This window comes from Nomascus leucogenys, chromosome 2 (assembly GCF_006542625.1).
Source record: "Nomascus leucogenys isolate Asia chromosome 2, Asia_NLE_v1, whole genome shotgun sequence".
Taxonomy (NCBI): domain Eukaryota; kingdom Metazoa; phylum Chordata; class Mammalia; order Primates; family Hylobatidae; genus Nomascus; species Nomascus leucogenys.
Genome location: NC_044382.1, coordinates 72,118,270 through 72,134,720, shown reverse-complemented (window position 1 = coordinate 72,134,720; position 16,451 = coordinate 72,118,270). Strand labels below are relative to the sequence as shown.

The 16,451-nt window shown below is 45.8% G+C and overlaps 1 protein-coding gene across 1 annotated transcript in view; it reads right to left on the bottom strand.

Moving 5' to 3' along the window:
- Positions 1-16,451, bottom strand: part of LOC100582153 (ATP-binding cassette sub-family C member 11) — a 40,312-nt gene that overhangs the window by 20,662 nt on the left and 3,199 nt on the right. Inside the window, 8 exon segments of the mRNA XM_030821836.1 lie at positions 4,731-4,888; positions 4,891-4,927; positions 6,083-6,186; positions 8,431-8,511; positions 10,192-10,288; positions 10,362-10,496; positions 12,478-12,681; positions 15,458-15,530. Of these exon segments, the coding sequence (XP_030677696.1) occupies positions 4,731-4,888; positions 4,891-4,927; positions 6,083-6,186; positions 8,431-8,511; positions 10,192-10,288; positions 10,362-10,496; positions 12,478-12,681; positions 15,458-15,530 (889 nt within the window).

The window sequence follows — 16,451 nt, the reverse complement described above, 5'->3', positions numbered from 1 at the left end:
ATGAATTATATCCTGTAAAGCTATTAGAGAGAGGGAGAATACATTAAAAATGCTCAGAGCAGTGCCTGCCCCTGAGGTAGGAGGTGAGACTTGACTCTGGAGGCGGGGTTTGAACGCCAGACCAAATTGAGGACCAGCTAAAACAGGGGTGGGGTGGAAGCCACTTTCCATAAGACAGGCCCACCAGTGTGTCATGTCAGTTTACCACTGCCATGGCAACACCCAGGAGTTACCACTCCTTTCTGGGTCATCAATGACTTGATGACTTGGAAGTTGCCACCCTTTTCCTAGAAACTTCTGTATAAACTGTCCCTTAATCTACATGTAATTAACAGTAGGTATAAATATGACTGCAAACCTGCCCTGAGCTGCAGCTCTCAGCACACTGCCTACGGGGTAGCCCTGCTCTGCAGGGTCAGTCACAGAGCTGCAACACTGCCAGAACTGCAACACTGACACATCAGTAAAGCTGTTTTCTTCTACCCTACCACTGGCTTGCCCTTGAATTCTTTCCTGGGCAAAGCCAAGAGCCCTTATGGACTAAGCCCCAATCTGGGGTTTGCCTGCCCTGCATCACCCCCAGTAGGGCATTCTACCAATACCAGCTCTTATTATTTCCTACAGATGGGACCATTTTCACTCAGGACTGCCAAAGATTAGGAGCAGCAATCCTACTGGGTTGCACACGATTTGGACCCTTGGATCAAATTTAGCCATAACTGCCCCCTTCTTGAAGGTGGCACCTCCAAGTTGATCTCTAACAGCCAGTGGCCATGAGGCCTTCTGGAGGTCAAAGGACATTTCAAACCACAAGGTAGGCTCTAACAAAAGCATTTAGTTTGGTGTCCTTGTTTTGCAGATGAGGAAACTGAAGATTGAAGAAGAGGAAGTGGCTCTGTAACTTACTCATTACGCAAGTGGTTAATGGCAAAACCATGATCCAATTAGGCCTTCTGAGGCTTCCCCAAGCCTGGCACAGTCACTCTTCACAGAAGGCAATTTCTTAAAGGTTCATGGCACTGACCAAATGACCACCTACATTTCCCCATGTACTTCTCAAGCTATAATGCAAGAAGTAGAAATGAATAGAAGCCAATGGCATCTATTAAAGCCAAACTCACAGAAAGAGGAGGGAAGGACATTTTGACTGTTACTAAATGTAATTATTTGAGCCATGAAGTGTTCTCTGTAGCTGCTGTCATCACAAATGCATGGATACTGCTGACCAAGTGTAGTTCTCATGTATGTTTGCTTTCTAGCTGGTGGGGTAGTGAGGGTTGGAGGGGGCAGATTTAAAGCCTCCTTGCTTTTTCTGCCTCTAAAATGCCTTCAATTTTATTTCCAGAATGTTTTGTTAAATACTTGAGCTAAAGCAGTCAGAATTGTCATGATCACTCAGAGGAATCAAAGGGCAAAAGGGTCACCCCTTCAAGGACTCTGAGCACGCCTTGCAGGTGAGGGGCATGGCAGGGTTGTGGAGGAGACAGGAGCGGACATGAGCTCCACTGTGGGTGAGGAAGATGCATCTGTGGAAGCCCAGCACTACTTTGGATTAGGGACCAATGGTGGCGACAAAGGGAAAAGGGTTTCAGTTTCTGATTGTCTTCTAAGTATCAAAATGATCTGGGGTTGTTCTTGTTTGTTCATTTTTGCTTCATTTTTTTCTGTTGTGCTTGCAGTTGAGCAAAATTTTTCAGATTTGTCCTTTACTTGTGATTCTTTAAAACTACAAAGACAAATTTAAAGTTTAAAAAGCCACGAAAGGATGGGAAAAAGGAAAATATTTTAAATACGAAACACATTTTCATGGACAGAAACTTGAACATTTCTCAAAATTAAAATACAAAATGTCATTTAGAGGCATGGGCACTGGATATTTCTAGAATCTTGGAATGTGCTGTCAAAAGAAACTCAGATAACACCTTGAGGGCCAAGGGCCACCCCCAGAGGCCGGGTGGGAAAGTGTCAGGCCTCAGGTAGAATTTCCCCCTCCTGCTTTCTGGTTCTGCCAAGCTTTACCTGAGAGGTGGGGAAAAGCTTTGTCTCACCCTGCCAAAGTTGAAACACTTGATGGCAATGCAATTTGCGTTCAGTCTACAAGCAACGATGGGCCGCTCCTCACCTCCCGCATCTCCAAGTCAAAACCCCCACTCCCACCTCTGAGATTAGCCTTCCAGAACTCCATTAGCCTCCCAGAAGTGCTCTGCTTTTGTTCACCTTCAGTCTCCTGGTCTTGAGCTGGCTAAATCTGATTCCTCCTTCAAGGAGTGAAGTCCCCAAGAAGGCTTTCTGGACTCTCCCCACTTTCTTCCCCTGCCCTCAAGCTAAGACAAGGTGCCTCTTATGTTCTCATGGCCCTGTGTTTCCCATCCCGTGATGAACTTTACATATCTACGACAATGGCCTGTTTTCTTGTCCATCTCCCTCATTAGACTATACAACCATGATGGCCCAAACCCTACCTGCACTGTGCATTCTCTAATGTAAGCCCCATGCCCACTGCAGAACCTGGCACATAGTAACACTTAGTGAGAGAGAGGAATGACATTTCCAAGAAGCAGTGTGATACCATAGGCAATTCGGTTTTTTTTTTTTTTTTTAAATGAGATAGGGTCTCACGGTCTCCCAGGCTGGAGTGCAGTGGCATAATCTCAGCTCACTGCCACCTCCACCTCCCTGGCTCAAGTGATCCTCCTTGCTCAGTCCCCCAAGTAGCAGGGACTACAGGCACAAGCCCCCATGTCCGGCTAATTTTTATATCTTTGGTAGAGACAAGATTTTGCCATGTTGCCCAGGCTGGTCTTGAACTCCTGAGCTCAAGCAATCCACTCACCTCAGGCCTCCCAAAATGCTGGGATTCCAGGTGTGAGCTACCGCGCCCAGCTGGCAATTCAGTATTCTAACCAAACACATATTCCAACTTTAACATATGTGAGATTTCAGTTTCCTCATATGTAAAATGAGGATAATATCCACTTCAAAGAGAACTCAGGGCAATCATAAGCAACTCTGTATACGACCATGCTCAGCCAGTGGAGGCCAGCGTCGCTGTGGCCCTCCATCAGGGGACACGGAGCTCTTAGAACCAGACTCCCAGCAGGAAAGCTCCGCTGCAGCTTCGTCACTCCCTTCTCACCAAGTGGCCTGGTTCACCCAGCTGCAACTACATTTTAGAAAAGGCAAAGCTATGAAGAGAGTAAAAAAGATCAGTGGTTGCCGGGAGTTTGAGAGTAGGGAGGGAGGGATGAATAGGTGGGACACAGGGTTTTGTTTATGGCAGGGGAACTATTCTGTACCATGGATGCATGTCATTATACATTTTTCAAAACCCATAGAATGCACAGCACAAAGAATGCACCATAAGGTGAACTATGGACATTCGTTAATAATAATAATTAATAATGTATCAATATTGACTCATCAATTGTAACAAATGTCCCACGTTATGCAAGATGTTAAGAATAAGAGAAATGGGCTAGGTGCAGTGACTCACAACTGTAATCCCAGCACTTTAGGAGGCTGAGATGGGCAGATGGCTTGAGCCCGGGAGTTCAAGACCAGCCTGCGCAACGTGGCAAGACCTGTCTCTACAAAAATACAAAAATTAGCCAGGCCTGGTGGTGTGCGCCTGTGGTCCCAGCTACTCGGAGGTTAAGGTAGGGAGGACTGCTTCAGCCCAGGAGGTCGAGCCTGCAGTAAGCTGTGATCACACCACTGCACTCCAGCCTAGGTGATAGGCAGGTATATAAGAACTCTCTGTACTTTCATCTCAATTTTTCTGTAAACCAAAAGTGCTCAAAAAATAAAGTTGGCTTGGTTCCAAGTCTTTGCTATTGTGAATAGTGCCACAATAAACATACGTGTGCATACATGTGCATGTATCTTTATAGCAGCATGATTTATAATCCTGAAGCTGGAAACCATCATTCTCAGCAAATTATTGCAAAGACAAAAAACCAAACACCGCATGTTCTCACTCATAGGTGGGAATTGAACAATGAGAACACAAGGACACAGGAAGGGGAACATCACACACCGGGGCCTGTTGTGGGGTGGGGGGAGGGAGGAGGGATAGCATTAGGAGATATACCTAATGTTAAATAACGAGTTACTGGGTGCAGCACACCAACATGGCACATGTATACATATGTAACTAACCTGCATGTGCACATGTACCCTAAAACTTAAAGTATAATAAAAAAAATAGTAAAATAAAGTTGGCTGGGCATGGTGGCTCACACCTGTAATACTGGCTACTTAAGAGGCCAATGTGGGAGGATTGCATTAGCCCAGGATTTTGAGACCAGCCTGGGCAACAGAGCAAGACCCCATCTTTACACATAAATAAATAATTAAAGTCTACTAATTTAAAAAAAAATAGGCCGGGTGTGCTGGCTCATGCCTGTAATCCGAGCACTTTGTAGGGCCTAGGTGGATGGATCACTGGAACCCAGGAGTTTGAGACCACCTTGGGCAACGTGGTGAAACCCAGTCTCTACAAAAACTACAAAAATTAGTCAGATCTGGTAGCATGTGCCTGTACTCCCAGCCACTTGGGAGGCTGAGGCAGGAGGATCACTTCAGCCTGGAAGGCGGAGGTTGCCGTGAGTGGAGATTGTGCCACTGCACTCCAGCCTGGGCTACAGAGCTCTAAAAAATAAAAAAATAAAAATGAAGCTGGGTAAGTTCAGAGATCAGCCTTCGGTCCCGCCCAGCACCCAGGCCCATACCTTGCTGAAGAGCTTGTTGTTCAGGGCCGTGGATGCCTTCCTCGTGATCTTGGTGAAAATCCCTGAGGAGCAGACCCCCACACAGATGAGGAGCAGGGCGTTGAGCCCGTACACTAGCTGGTAGAAGGACAGTTGAGGATTGTCTGCCATGTTGCCCGGTCTGCTGTGGTTCCATTGCTCTCTCAGCTGCTATTGGTCTTCAAGAAAGAACAGGGAGTCAGACTGCAGGTGTCCAGGGGGAAATTCAGTGGCAGGTAAAGCCTTCTCCCTGGGGACACATGAGACTCCGGGGCTGGTAGAAGGTGAAGCTGTTTGCCCAAACCTCCCTGCTCAGTGCTTAGTTACTCTCTTTTGCTCTTCATTCCCACTGCCCTGCCCTGCATCAGGCCCTCAGAGTCTGCCCCATGGACACTGCAGCAGGTGGGCCCTTGTGCACGCTCTGCCGCAATGCAGCGAGAAGCTTGGGAACGTGAATTCCCAGAACTTCTGCCAGCATGGTTTCAGGTTAGATTCTGCCAAGGAGAGGCACCCACAGGGAAACAGAAAGGTGGAAGAGGAGAAGCCAGCATGCTCAGTGGCAACTGTGGGCAGGAGTGTGGGGTGTGGGGTTTTTCCAGAGGCTGGAAGGCATCCTGGGAATCACCCACTTCAGTTCAGCTGAGATCCCTGATGGCCAATTCCCCTCCAATGGTTGACTGAGCCTCTAATTCCCTATATTAAATCCTTGGAAGCTCTAAATACTTAGAGTGGCTTCTGTGCTCCTGACCCAAACCTCCTGGTACACGATCCAGAAATTAACCATGTGGAGCACTGTGGGAAAAGCATGGCTTCGATTCAAAGCACCAAGTTCAAGTCCCGGCCCTGTCCTGTCCTAGGGCAGGTTCTTCATCCTCTCTAGGCACAGGGTCCCCTTGGGAAAATGGAGACAGTGGAACCTTCCTCTGAATGTGGGTGGGGAGATTAGTGAAATAACTTGACACAGTGTGGCCCATGGTGGCTCCCAGCTCACAAGACCAGAAGTATATTTTAAATAAACCATAGTATGGAGGCCAGCCTGGAGCTAAAGGAGACAGTTACTGCAGTGGAATGCAAAGATTCTTGGGGCACTGTCTGGGGATATAAATCTCTTGGTTTTCCAGTAAGACTGCACAGGCGACCACCCATTCTACAAAGGCCTGTGCCGGGGGAACCCCAGAGTCCTGGCTCCCCACAGTTCTCTCTGGAACACCAGCTCTGGGCTTGTCATGTGGGTCCCAAGCCATGCTCTGGCTCTTCTGGTCTCAAGGAGCAAGAATTCACCCCACCTCACTCAAGCCCATAGAAACACAGCCCACCCACCTCATGGCACTCACCCCTGAGCCCTGCTCCAACCAGTAGCTCAGCCACCAGAAGCTGAAGATTGTGAAGAAGACAATCAGCACCATGAAGAAGAAAACTATGCAAGAGACCATGTAACCTGGGAGGGAGACAGTGGTGATGTGCAAGTGCCACAAACAGGTGCGAGGCAACGGCTGACTCAGCTGCTCGGCCATCTCTGTCTTTGAGTGCTTGGAAACCCTTGAGCCCCACCCACTGTGGACGCCTTGGAGGAATGGGAAGAGCTGGGTTCCAATGCCAGAGAAACTTGGGTTCAAATCCTGGCTCCACCACTTCCAAACCGTGTGACCTTGGATAAGGTACCAAATGTCAGCAACATGCCACTTCTTTACCTATGAAACAGTGATAACCTTACCAGTTTCAGAGCCATGCCGAAGATGATATGAGATAACGTGCGTCAAGCACTCAGCCCAGTGCCTGGCACAGGGCAGTGTTCTAGAGAAGTTAGTTCACCTTATGCAGGTCCTGCAGGTTCAGTTTTATAAATAATAATAACAGTTACCTTTTATGTGGTATGTACTATTATGTGCTATATGCCAGGAATAGTACTAAATGTGTGCATTATTTCTGAATTAGAAATTCCTATCCCCATTTTCAATAGTGCTATTGTGTGAATGTATGTGTCTCTCCAAAATTCATATGTTGAAACCAAATTCCCAAGGTGATGGTATTAGAAAGTGAGGCCTCTAGGAGGTGATGGCCATGAGGATGGAGCCCTCATGAGTGGCATTAATGCCCTTAAAAAAGAGGCTTCAGAGAGCTGCCTTCCTGGTTTTTTGTCCCTTTCACCATGTGAGGATACAACATTTATCCCCTCCAGGGATGGAGGATGCAGCGTTCAAGGCACCATCTTGGAAGTAGATACTGGGCCCTCATCAGACAACAAACTTGCCAGCACCTTGATCTTGGACTTCCCAGCCTCCAGAACAGTGAGAAATAAATTTCTGTTCTTTATAAACTACCCAATCTAATATATGTTGTTACAGCAGCACAAATAGGCTAATAAAATGAGGAAACTGAATCTGAGAGGGGAACTCCCTTGCCCAAACTCACAGAGTTGGTGAGTGGCAGAGCTGGGATTTGAAGCAGTTAAGGGAAGGAAAAGGGAGGTTACACTCCTTGGGGCACTGCCTCCTGCTCTAGCACTCCTCTCATCTATTCATGCTCACATGTCCCGTGCCCACAGTCTTTTCCCAAATTCTATCCTTCCTTCAAGGGCTATCTCTTCTTTGATGAGATTGGAGATTCCCTGGCCGCAGAGATCTCTCTTACCATCTGATGGAAGCAATGTCTTAATTCTCCAGCTAGATTCCAGGGTTGGTTCTTAGATGACTTTATACCCCCTCCCCTCTACAGCTTGGCACAGTGCCTGGAACATAGTAGGCACTTTGTAAATACAGATCAATGTATGCTGCTAGATCCATTCATGCATTTCACAAGCATTTGCTGTTTCCTGCTCTGTCTGGGCAGGCCCTAGGTTACTCCTTGCAGGATACCCATAGTGGATGGGGTGGGGACAGCGTTCTGTGTACACAGCCTACCTCTTCCTCCCCCAGGCATGCAGACAGGAGACATCTTACACAAGGGTCAGCTTCCAAAGTAAACGATGAGTAAAAAGTTTCATGGAGTAAAAATTACTCTCAAAAATCTCTTAAATTACTTGATAAGTACAGCACCATATACTGAGTTTTGTGTTTACAACGTTGTACAGTAAATATACATGATGATATATACCATTTAATAAGGCAGTAGCTTTGAACTTCTAATTGCCCTCTGCCTGCCTTAAGAAATAAAAATTAAGAAATTTTAAATCACACCAAAATAAAAGTCCCACCACTGTTACCTTTTGCGATGTGGCCGCTATTTTCCCGCCGATTCATGTCTTTCAGTGCTGCTCATGATAAACTCAGCCGATTATAAAACCCGCTAAGGGAGCAGAGCCCAGAGTTTGAAAAACACTGAAATAATGAGACGGGAGCACTTTGGGTGGCTGAGATGGGAGGATTGCTTGAGGCCAGGACCCAAGACCAGCCTGGTCAACACGGCAAGACCCCATGTCTATTCTATGTTTTTTTAATTTTTTTAATTAAAAAATAGAAAAACACTGAAATAATGAGTATACATGAAAATATAACTTCCAACCTTGGCTTTGGTGGTAGAGTTGCTATAACTGAGTAGAGTTTGGTTTTGCAAGTTAGGCCAATAAATACTATGGCTCCTCTGGACCTCTCTACTTCACATGACCTCACATGTTCCAATCTGACCCAGTTTCAGGGATAGGGCTGCTCCAAGAGAGAGCCCTGGGCTGGCGTGGGGACCGTACCTCCAGCTGCCTGGATGTAGTGGTGGTAGATCCTCCAGCCTTCTTCCATCTCCTCCTCCTGTGTGAGCTGATGCTCTGGCACTGGGTCAGGGTAGAAGAAGAGAAAAATGGTATGCCTGCCAATCACATGATCTGCTTCCTTCTGTCTCTGGCTTCGATCCTGTGCCAGCTTTTCACTTTCCAGCTTCAGTGCCCCACCTACGTCTAAGGTTTTTCATGGAAGACTCTACTGAAAGAAACCTTTGTCCTGGGCTCCAGAGCCTGGAAAGGGATCCATCCTTAGCCATTTAATAAACTATGGAGGGACTGGGGGGTCTCACGTGTGTGATGGGCTGAGAGAAATGCGGGAAAGAACGAAGAAAACCACCTGCAACCAGAAAACCTAGGTTTCAGAACTGTCACTATGACACTGTGCAACATCAGGCAAATCACTTAACCCTTCTGTTTCCTTGTCCAAGAAAATGGAAAGTCGAGAGGTTTGCTAAGATGCCCTGCAGCCATACACTTCTGAGATAATGCTTCACAAAACAGCCCTGACACCAGCTCAGGTGAACTCTTGGCCTTGAGCTTGGCCTGAAGACCAGTACCTGGAGATGCCCATAGATGCTTCTGATGATAATCATAACAACAACCATCACGACAGTGACTGTCTGCTGCTGCTGCCTGCTATTCTCCCTTCTAATAACGACACCCCAATATTTCCTGGGGAAGGGTGCTCTTTTTCTGGAATTTTAATCCTGAGGGAAATTACACCAGGATGGAAATTTTTGGAGTAGGTTTTCTTCAAAAAGACTCAGTTGGTGGCCGGGCGTGGTGGCTCATGCCTATAACCCCAGCACTTTGGGAGGCCGAGGTGAGTGGATCACTTGAGGTCAGGAGTTTGAGACCATCCTAGGCAACATGGTGAAACCCGGTCTCTACTAAAAATACAAAAATTAGCCGGTGTGGTGGTGTGTGCTTGTAGTCCTAGCTACTTGGGAGGCTTAGGTATGAGAATCGCTTGAACCTGGGAGGCAGAAGTTGAAGTGAGCCAAGATCAAGCCACTGTATTCCTGCCTGGGCAACAGAGCAAGACTCTGTCTAAAAAAAAAGACTCAGCTGGAGACAGGAGCCTACAATGTAACGGCACTGTTTAGAGGGCTTCCCTATATATGACCTCATCTAATCTCCACTACAACCCTGTGGAGTTAAGTACCATCATCTCCACCTTTGCCGAGAATTCAGAGAGGTTAAGTTAGATGGCTAAGGTCACACAGCTTTGTAAGCAGCAGAGCTGGGATTCAAATCCAGAACTGTCTTACTTGAAAAATGGAAGTTGCTCCCTTCTACTCTGCCCCAGACAAGAGCAAAGCCATGAGCTTCCAGACATCAGGGGCTAAACCCAATTCATTTCTGATCCCTAATACCTTTGCTCTCAATATTTACTCTCTTGCAATGTGTAATGAATGAATGTCTAGATGCCTGGCCAAGTCTTAAATCTGTGCCACTCAGAGCCAAAGCTACCCCCTATCTTTCCTCTGCTGTACAACCTTAGCTGTGCCCCCCACAACACTCACTTCCTGGATTCTTCAGGCCTCCTGCCCATCAGTCTACACCCCATGGTGCTCAACTACTTGGATCTGGAACCTGTGTATGTAAATGCTTAGGGTCTCAAGACACTGAGGGACATGGCCCAGTCTGGGGTCGAGGAGGAAACACTGGGACCTCTGGAGGACCCAGGCAGGCATGCAGACATTCTTGTCCTGTCTCCCACACCATTACCAGCATTTCCGTTGAGAGACTCTTCCAGGGAGGTGGCCAGAGCCTGACTTTCTACCTTTGGCTTCTCTGCTATCTTTGCTGTGTCCTGCAACATGTCCTGGGGAGAGAGCACAGGCCCTGAGTACACGTGTATCCACCGTGGGCAGTGAGGGCGGTGGGGCAGGACTCACCGATGTGGCTTCTTTGTGCATCTTCTGGATAAGTTGGGCATATTTCCCCTTTTTCTGCATCAACTCACTGTGAGTTCCATTTTCACAGATTTTCCCATTTTCCAACAAAATGATCTGGTCACAAAATTCTAAGTACTGGACAGTCAGAAGAAAGAAAGGCTTCAGTAAGCACATGGAAAGATGTTTGATTTTACTATTCACCAGGAAAATGTAAATTTAAACCATGATAAAATATTATTTCATACCAACAGATGAGCAAACATTTAAAAGTTGGACAACTCCAAGTGTTGGTGATGATCTGAGGTAAAAGGAACTCTCCTTAACTATCAGGAGGATTGTAGATTAGCACAACTACTTTGGAGAACAATTTGACCTATTCAGTAACATGGAAGATTTTTGAAGAATTATGAACCAACGATTCCTAAAACCCTGCCCGAAAAAACTCTCAAACGTGTACAAAGGTACACGTAGAAGGAGGTACACTGAAGTATTTTTTTTTGTAAAAGTGAAAAATAAGAAACAACTGTTCATCTTGGAGAAATAAATTCTGGTACATTCAGATATTGGAATGCTATACCAAGCAGAATTAAATAAAGTTACAAGGCTGGGTGCAGTGGCTCATGCCTGTAATTCCAGCACTTTGGGAGGCCAAGGTGGACAGATCACAAGGTCAGGAGTTCAAGACCAGCCTGGCCAATACGGTGAAACCCCATCTCTACTACATATACAAAAATCAGCCAGGTGTGGTGGCTTGTGCCTGTAGTCCCAGCTACTCGGGAGGCTGAGGCAGAATTGCTTGAACCTGGGAAGTGGAGGCTGCAGTGAGCTGAGATTGTACCATTGCACTCCAGCCTGGGCAACAGAGTCAGACTCTGTCTCAAAAAAAAAAAATATATATATATATATATATGTATATAAAGTTACAAGTATCAACATGGAAGATCTCAAAAAACATAATGTTGAGGGAAAAAAGGAAATTACCAAAGGGAACAGAAAGTAAAAAATAAATTCTATAAAGTTTTAAAATATGCAAAAGGAATTTCTTCACGTCTAGAGATTCATGCATATGCTGTAGAAGTATGAAGACATGCATGGAAACAATAAACAACAAAGTCAGGAGAGCAGAAAGGGAGAACTGGAACAAGACTGGAGCGTGGAATCAATGTTTTGTTGTTTAATCTGGGTGGTAGATACATTGGTTTTTATTAATTATTTTCTAAACCTTGTTTATGTCTTAAATATTTTATACCAAAAAAATAGTAAAGCAAAAATTAGGAGTGAGAGAAAAAGAAATAGAAGAAGAAGGGAGAGAGAAAAGAATAAGGCACTGTGGCCAATGCCATCTATGAAAATATTCAAGGGAAAATGACCCAGGAGAAGCAGCACCAGAAGCAGTCATTGCACCGCGGTCATCATCGGTAAGAAAACACACTGAGATGGCTCTCAATCTAAGAATGGGAGACTTGGGGAATTCTTTTCTGAGAGATTGGTTTCTTTTTCTTTTCTTTTCTTTTTTATTGATTTATTGATTTTTTTTTTTGAGACAGGGTCTTGTTCTGTTGCCCGGGCTGGAGTGCAGTGGCACTCACAGCTCACTGCAGCCTTGACCTCCGGGGCTCCATCCTCCTGCCTTGGCCTCCCCAGTAGCTGGGACCACAGATGCACCACAACGCCTGGCTAATTTTTTAAATTTTTGTAGAGATGGGAGGTCTCTCTATGTTGCCCAGGCTGGTCTTGAACTCCTGGTCTCAAGCAGTCCTCCTGCTTTGGCCTCCCAAAGTGCTTTGATTATAGGCATGAGCCACCATGCCCGGCCTGTTTTCATTTTTTATAACTTGAAAAGCAGGGGTCTACTCAAAAAATTTTGAAGATAAAGGAGACCATAAAATTTGTTCTCAATTTTTACCAGCACAAAAATCTTCTACCAGTCTGTTTGCTTTGTGTGGAAAGCAGAGGAAATCCAAGTTTTTTACAGCCCTCCCCAAATATGGAGGAGTCTAACCTGAGATGAGGACGGCTGCTGGGAGGCTGTTACTGAATCACACTCTGAAATGGCAAAGGCTTGAGGATCTACGTTATCCGTCAATCACAGTCAGAGCCCTGGAGGGGTGCTAACCTGCAGCTGGTGGGTCACCAGGATGACCGTCTTCCCCCTGAGTGTCTTCTTAATGCACTCCTCAAAAATGTGCTTTCCCACGTGGGCATCCACAGCAGACAGGGGGTCGTCCAGCAGGTAGATCTGATGGTCAGAATAGACGGCACGGGCCAGGCTGATCCTCTGTTTCTGCCCCCCAGAGAGGTCGAGGCCCCGCTCCCCAATCTGCAGACAGGCAGTAAAAGGCACCATGTCTAGACAGCGAGCACAGCCAGGTGCGCTCAAATGGGTAGACAGATGTAGCAGACAGAACCCCCTCAGTACAGACCAAGATATGCACACACTCCAGGATATCTGATAATTTGGCATTCTGGACTTAAAAATACATATATATCTCACTCATACGTGGGAGCTTAAAAGCTGATCCCGTGGAGGTAGATAGTAGAATGATGGACACCAGAGGCTGGAAAGGATTTTTGGGGGTAGGGAAGGGAGGTGAGAATGAAGAGAGGTTGGCTGATGGATACAAACATCAATAGATAGAAGGAATAAGTTCTAATGTTTGATAGCAGAATAGGGTGACTATAGCTAACAACAACATATTGTATATTTCAGCAGAGCTAGTAGACAGGAGTTGAAAAGTTCTCAGCACAATGGAAATGATAAATACTCAAGGTGCTGGGTACCCTAAATGCCCTGACCTGATCATTACATATTCTACAGATATAACAAAGCAGCACAGGTACCCAAAAAACATGTACAAATACTATGCATCAATAAAAATATTTTTCAAAACGTGGTTAGTAGGGGATGAATAAATTGCTTCTCAGTTAATTAAAAATCTTATAACTCTCCATGTATCCCCTGAATCTAAATTTAAAGATATATGACTTTTAAAAAATTGTAACTCTTACTTAGATACAATTTTTCTAAACCTATCAACTTCTAGGAGGCAAACATTAAACTATTAAAAATTCAGATAATAAAATAAGTCACTCATTCCCAAGTAAGAGCACTGTCTCACATATTATTCTGGTTTTATTTATTTGGTTTTTTGAGACAGGGTCTCCTCTGCTGCCCAGGCTGGAGTGCAGTGGCGCCAGCAATCATGGCTTACTGCGACCTCCGTCTCTCAGTCTCAAGCGATCCTCCCATCTCAGCCTCCTGAGTAGCTGGGACTACAGGCGGTGCCACCACACTTAGCTAATGTTTTTAAACCTTTTTTTTTTTTTTTTTTTTTGGTAGAGATGAGGTCTCACTATATTGCCTAGGCTGGTCTCAAACTCCTGGGCTCAAGCAATTTCTCCTATCTTGGCCTCCCAAGGTGCTGGGGTTACACTGGACCTGGCCTTATTCAGGTTTTTAATCTCCATTGACAGCACCTGTCAACTTGTGGGACCGTTGGCCTGGGTTAGAGGTGTCGTCAAAGACTATTTGCACTGTGTACACCCACTCAACAGACCAGAGCTGCAATGGCTGCAAGGAGCTTTACTGATGCTGGAAGGACCATCTCATACGGCACCTGCTGTGATAGGAGTTGAGGGTGGAAACCCAAGTTACTGAGCATGTTTTGCAGATTAGCACTCCAGGCAGCTGCCAGCTGGCCCATCCCTCCTTCGGGCTCTGAGGAAGTGGGAGCTGGAGTGTAAGTCCTAGTTCCTGTTCTATCCTGACTGCTTGAAGTCTCTGTAAAGAAGAATCAGAGTTGAAATGGTGGCAGAGAAACCTCCTGTCCCTGCCGTGCTTCCAGGTCACCACTGTGTGACCTTGGACAACCTGCTTGATCTGGCCAAAGCACAGTTTCCCCATTCATGCATTTACTTATTCATCAAACACTATTCAATGCCTACTGTGCTCTTACAATAATAGTTAACACTTACTCTAGGCCAGGCACTAGTCAAAACACTTTGTATTAATTCATTTAAACCTCAAAGCAATCCGATCAGGTCAGTACTCTTATTTATGCCATTTTACAGATGAGACCTTGTTCTTCCTATTGAAGAAACAACCTTGAATAAGATCATTGAGCTCTCTGCCATCAAGGATTTATAGTCCCAGCTTTAAAAGAAGAAGAATAGGCTGAGCGCAGTAGCTCATGCCTGTAATCCCAGCACTTCTGGAGGCCAAGCTAGGTGGATCACATGAGGCCAGGAGTTTGAGACTAGCTTGGCTAACATGACGAAACCCTGTCTCCACTAAAATGCAAAAATTAGCCGGACCTGGAGGTGTATGCCTGTAATCCCAGCTACTCAGGAGGCTGAGGTATAAGAATCTCTTGAATCTGGGAGGTGGAGGTTGCAGTGAGTTGAGATCGCACCACTGTACTCCAGCCTGGGTGACAGACAGAGAACAAGACTCCCCTTCAAAAAAAAAAATAAATAAATAAAAGAAGGGGAAGAAGAAGAAGAAGAAGAATTAAGAGACTACCCTCCTGAGGTTATTGAGATTATCGTGACTCTCACCTAAGACACTACATTCAAGTCACTAGAATAGCACCTTGCATGTAGTAAGTGTTCAACAGACTGAGCTATTACTAGACCATTAAAATCAAGAAGGCAATGCCACTTTTTTCTCGGGTGAGGGTCGTATGTGTATTAAGGTGGCTGCAGATGTAAAAGATTGTGAATTATCAGGGAAATGTTACAGTCAGAAATTGCCCCTGCGGGTCATGGCTGATGTTGCACTGGCCGGAGTGGGGCAAGGGCGATGGGGGGTTTCTCATCTTCACGGGGTCTCTGCTCTTGCTTCAGAAGTAGGAGCTTGAGGTCAGCTCTCCACCTCTGTGGGGTAAGGTACCCACTTTCCTTTCCAGGTGCCTCTATAAGCTGAGTCCCAACCTCCCTCAGCGAGGGAAGCTTTGCTCCTCCTGCAGCAGCTGCAGGAAAAACTCCAGCTGCTTTGGGAGGAAGAGCTGGGATCCCTCCCTTCCCTGCCTGGGGAGGCAGCATGAACATAGGAGCACGAACATTACACAGAGAAGGCAGGCTCGCCTCCCTCTCACCTCTGTCACATCTCCAAAGGGCAGAAGTTCCAGGTCCCGATTCAGGGAGCAGCAGTGGAGCACCTGGAGGTATCTGTGAAGGACAGGGAGCCATAAGGCACAGGGGACCAGCCCTCCCACCCATCACCCTTCCCAGTGTCGAAAGGAATGGTCTTGATTTTCACGCTAAGAAATTTAGACTTGATGGTGTTTAATGGTATAACACTGAAGGCTTTTTTCATTTCCTTCCCTCTTTCATTTCTTTTAAATTAATACACACTCTTAGTAAATAGCTGACCAGAACAAAAAGATGCAATGAAAAGCAGTTCTCTTTCCCATCTCTGACCTTCATTTGCTTTTCTCAAAAGCAGCCACTATTGGCCGGGCATTGTGGCTCACGCCTGTAATCCCAGCACTTTGGGAGGCCAAGGAGGGTGGATCACCTGAGATCAGGAGTTCGAGACCAGCTTGGCCAACGTGACAAAACCCCGTCTCTACTAAAAATACAAAAATTAACTGGGCGTGGTGGTGCGTGCCTGCAGTCCCAGCTACTCGAGAGACTGAGGCAAGAGAATCGCTTGAACCAGGGAGGCGGAAAGGTTGCAGTAAGCCAAGATCACGCCATTGTACTCTAGCCTGGGAGACAAAGTGAGACTCCGTCTCAAAAAAGCAGCCACTATTACAGTGTCTTACGTATTTATTCAGAAATAATCTATTCCTATATGGATGTATACTGCATGGTACTGCATGTATAGGTTATTATTGTTTTAATGGCACTGTAATATTCCATTATACAGTTGCACCATAAATTATTTAACCAGTGCCCTAGTGATGGACACTGGAATTGTTTCTACTCTTTTGCTCCTGTGAGCAATGCAGTGTGAACATCCTTGTATATGGGTCTTTGCCTCCATGGATGAAAATATCTACACATTAAATACCTAACAGTGGATTTGCTGAGTCAAAGGGCTGGTGCATTTTTATTTTAACAGATATTTCAAAACTTCTGTATGAG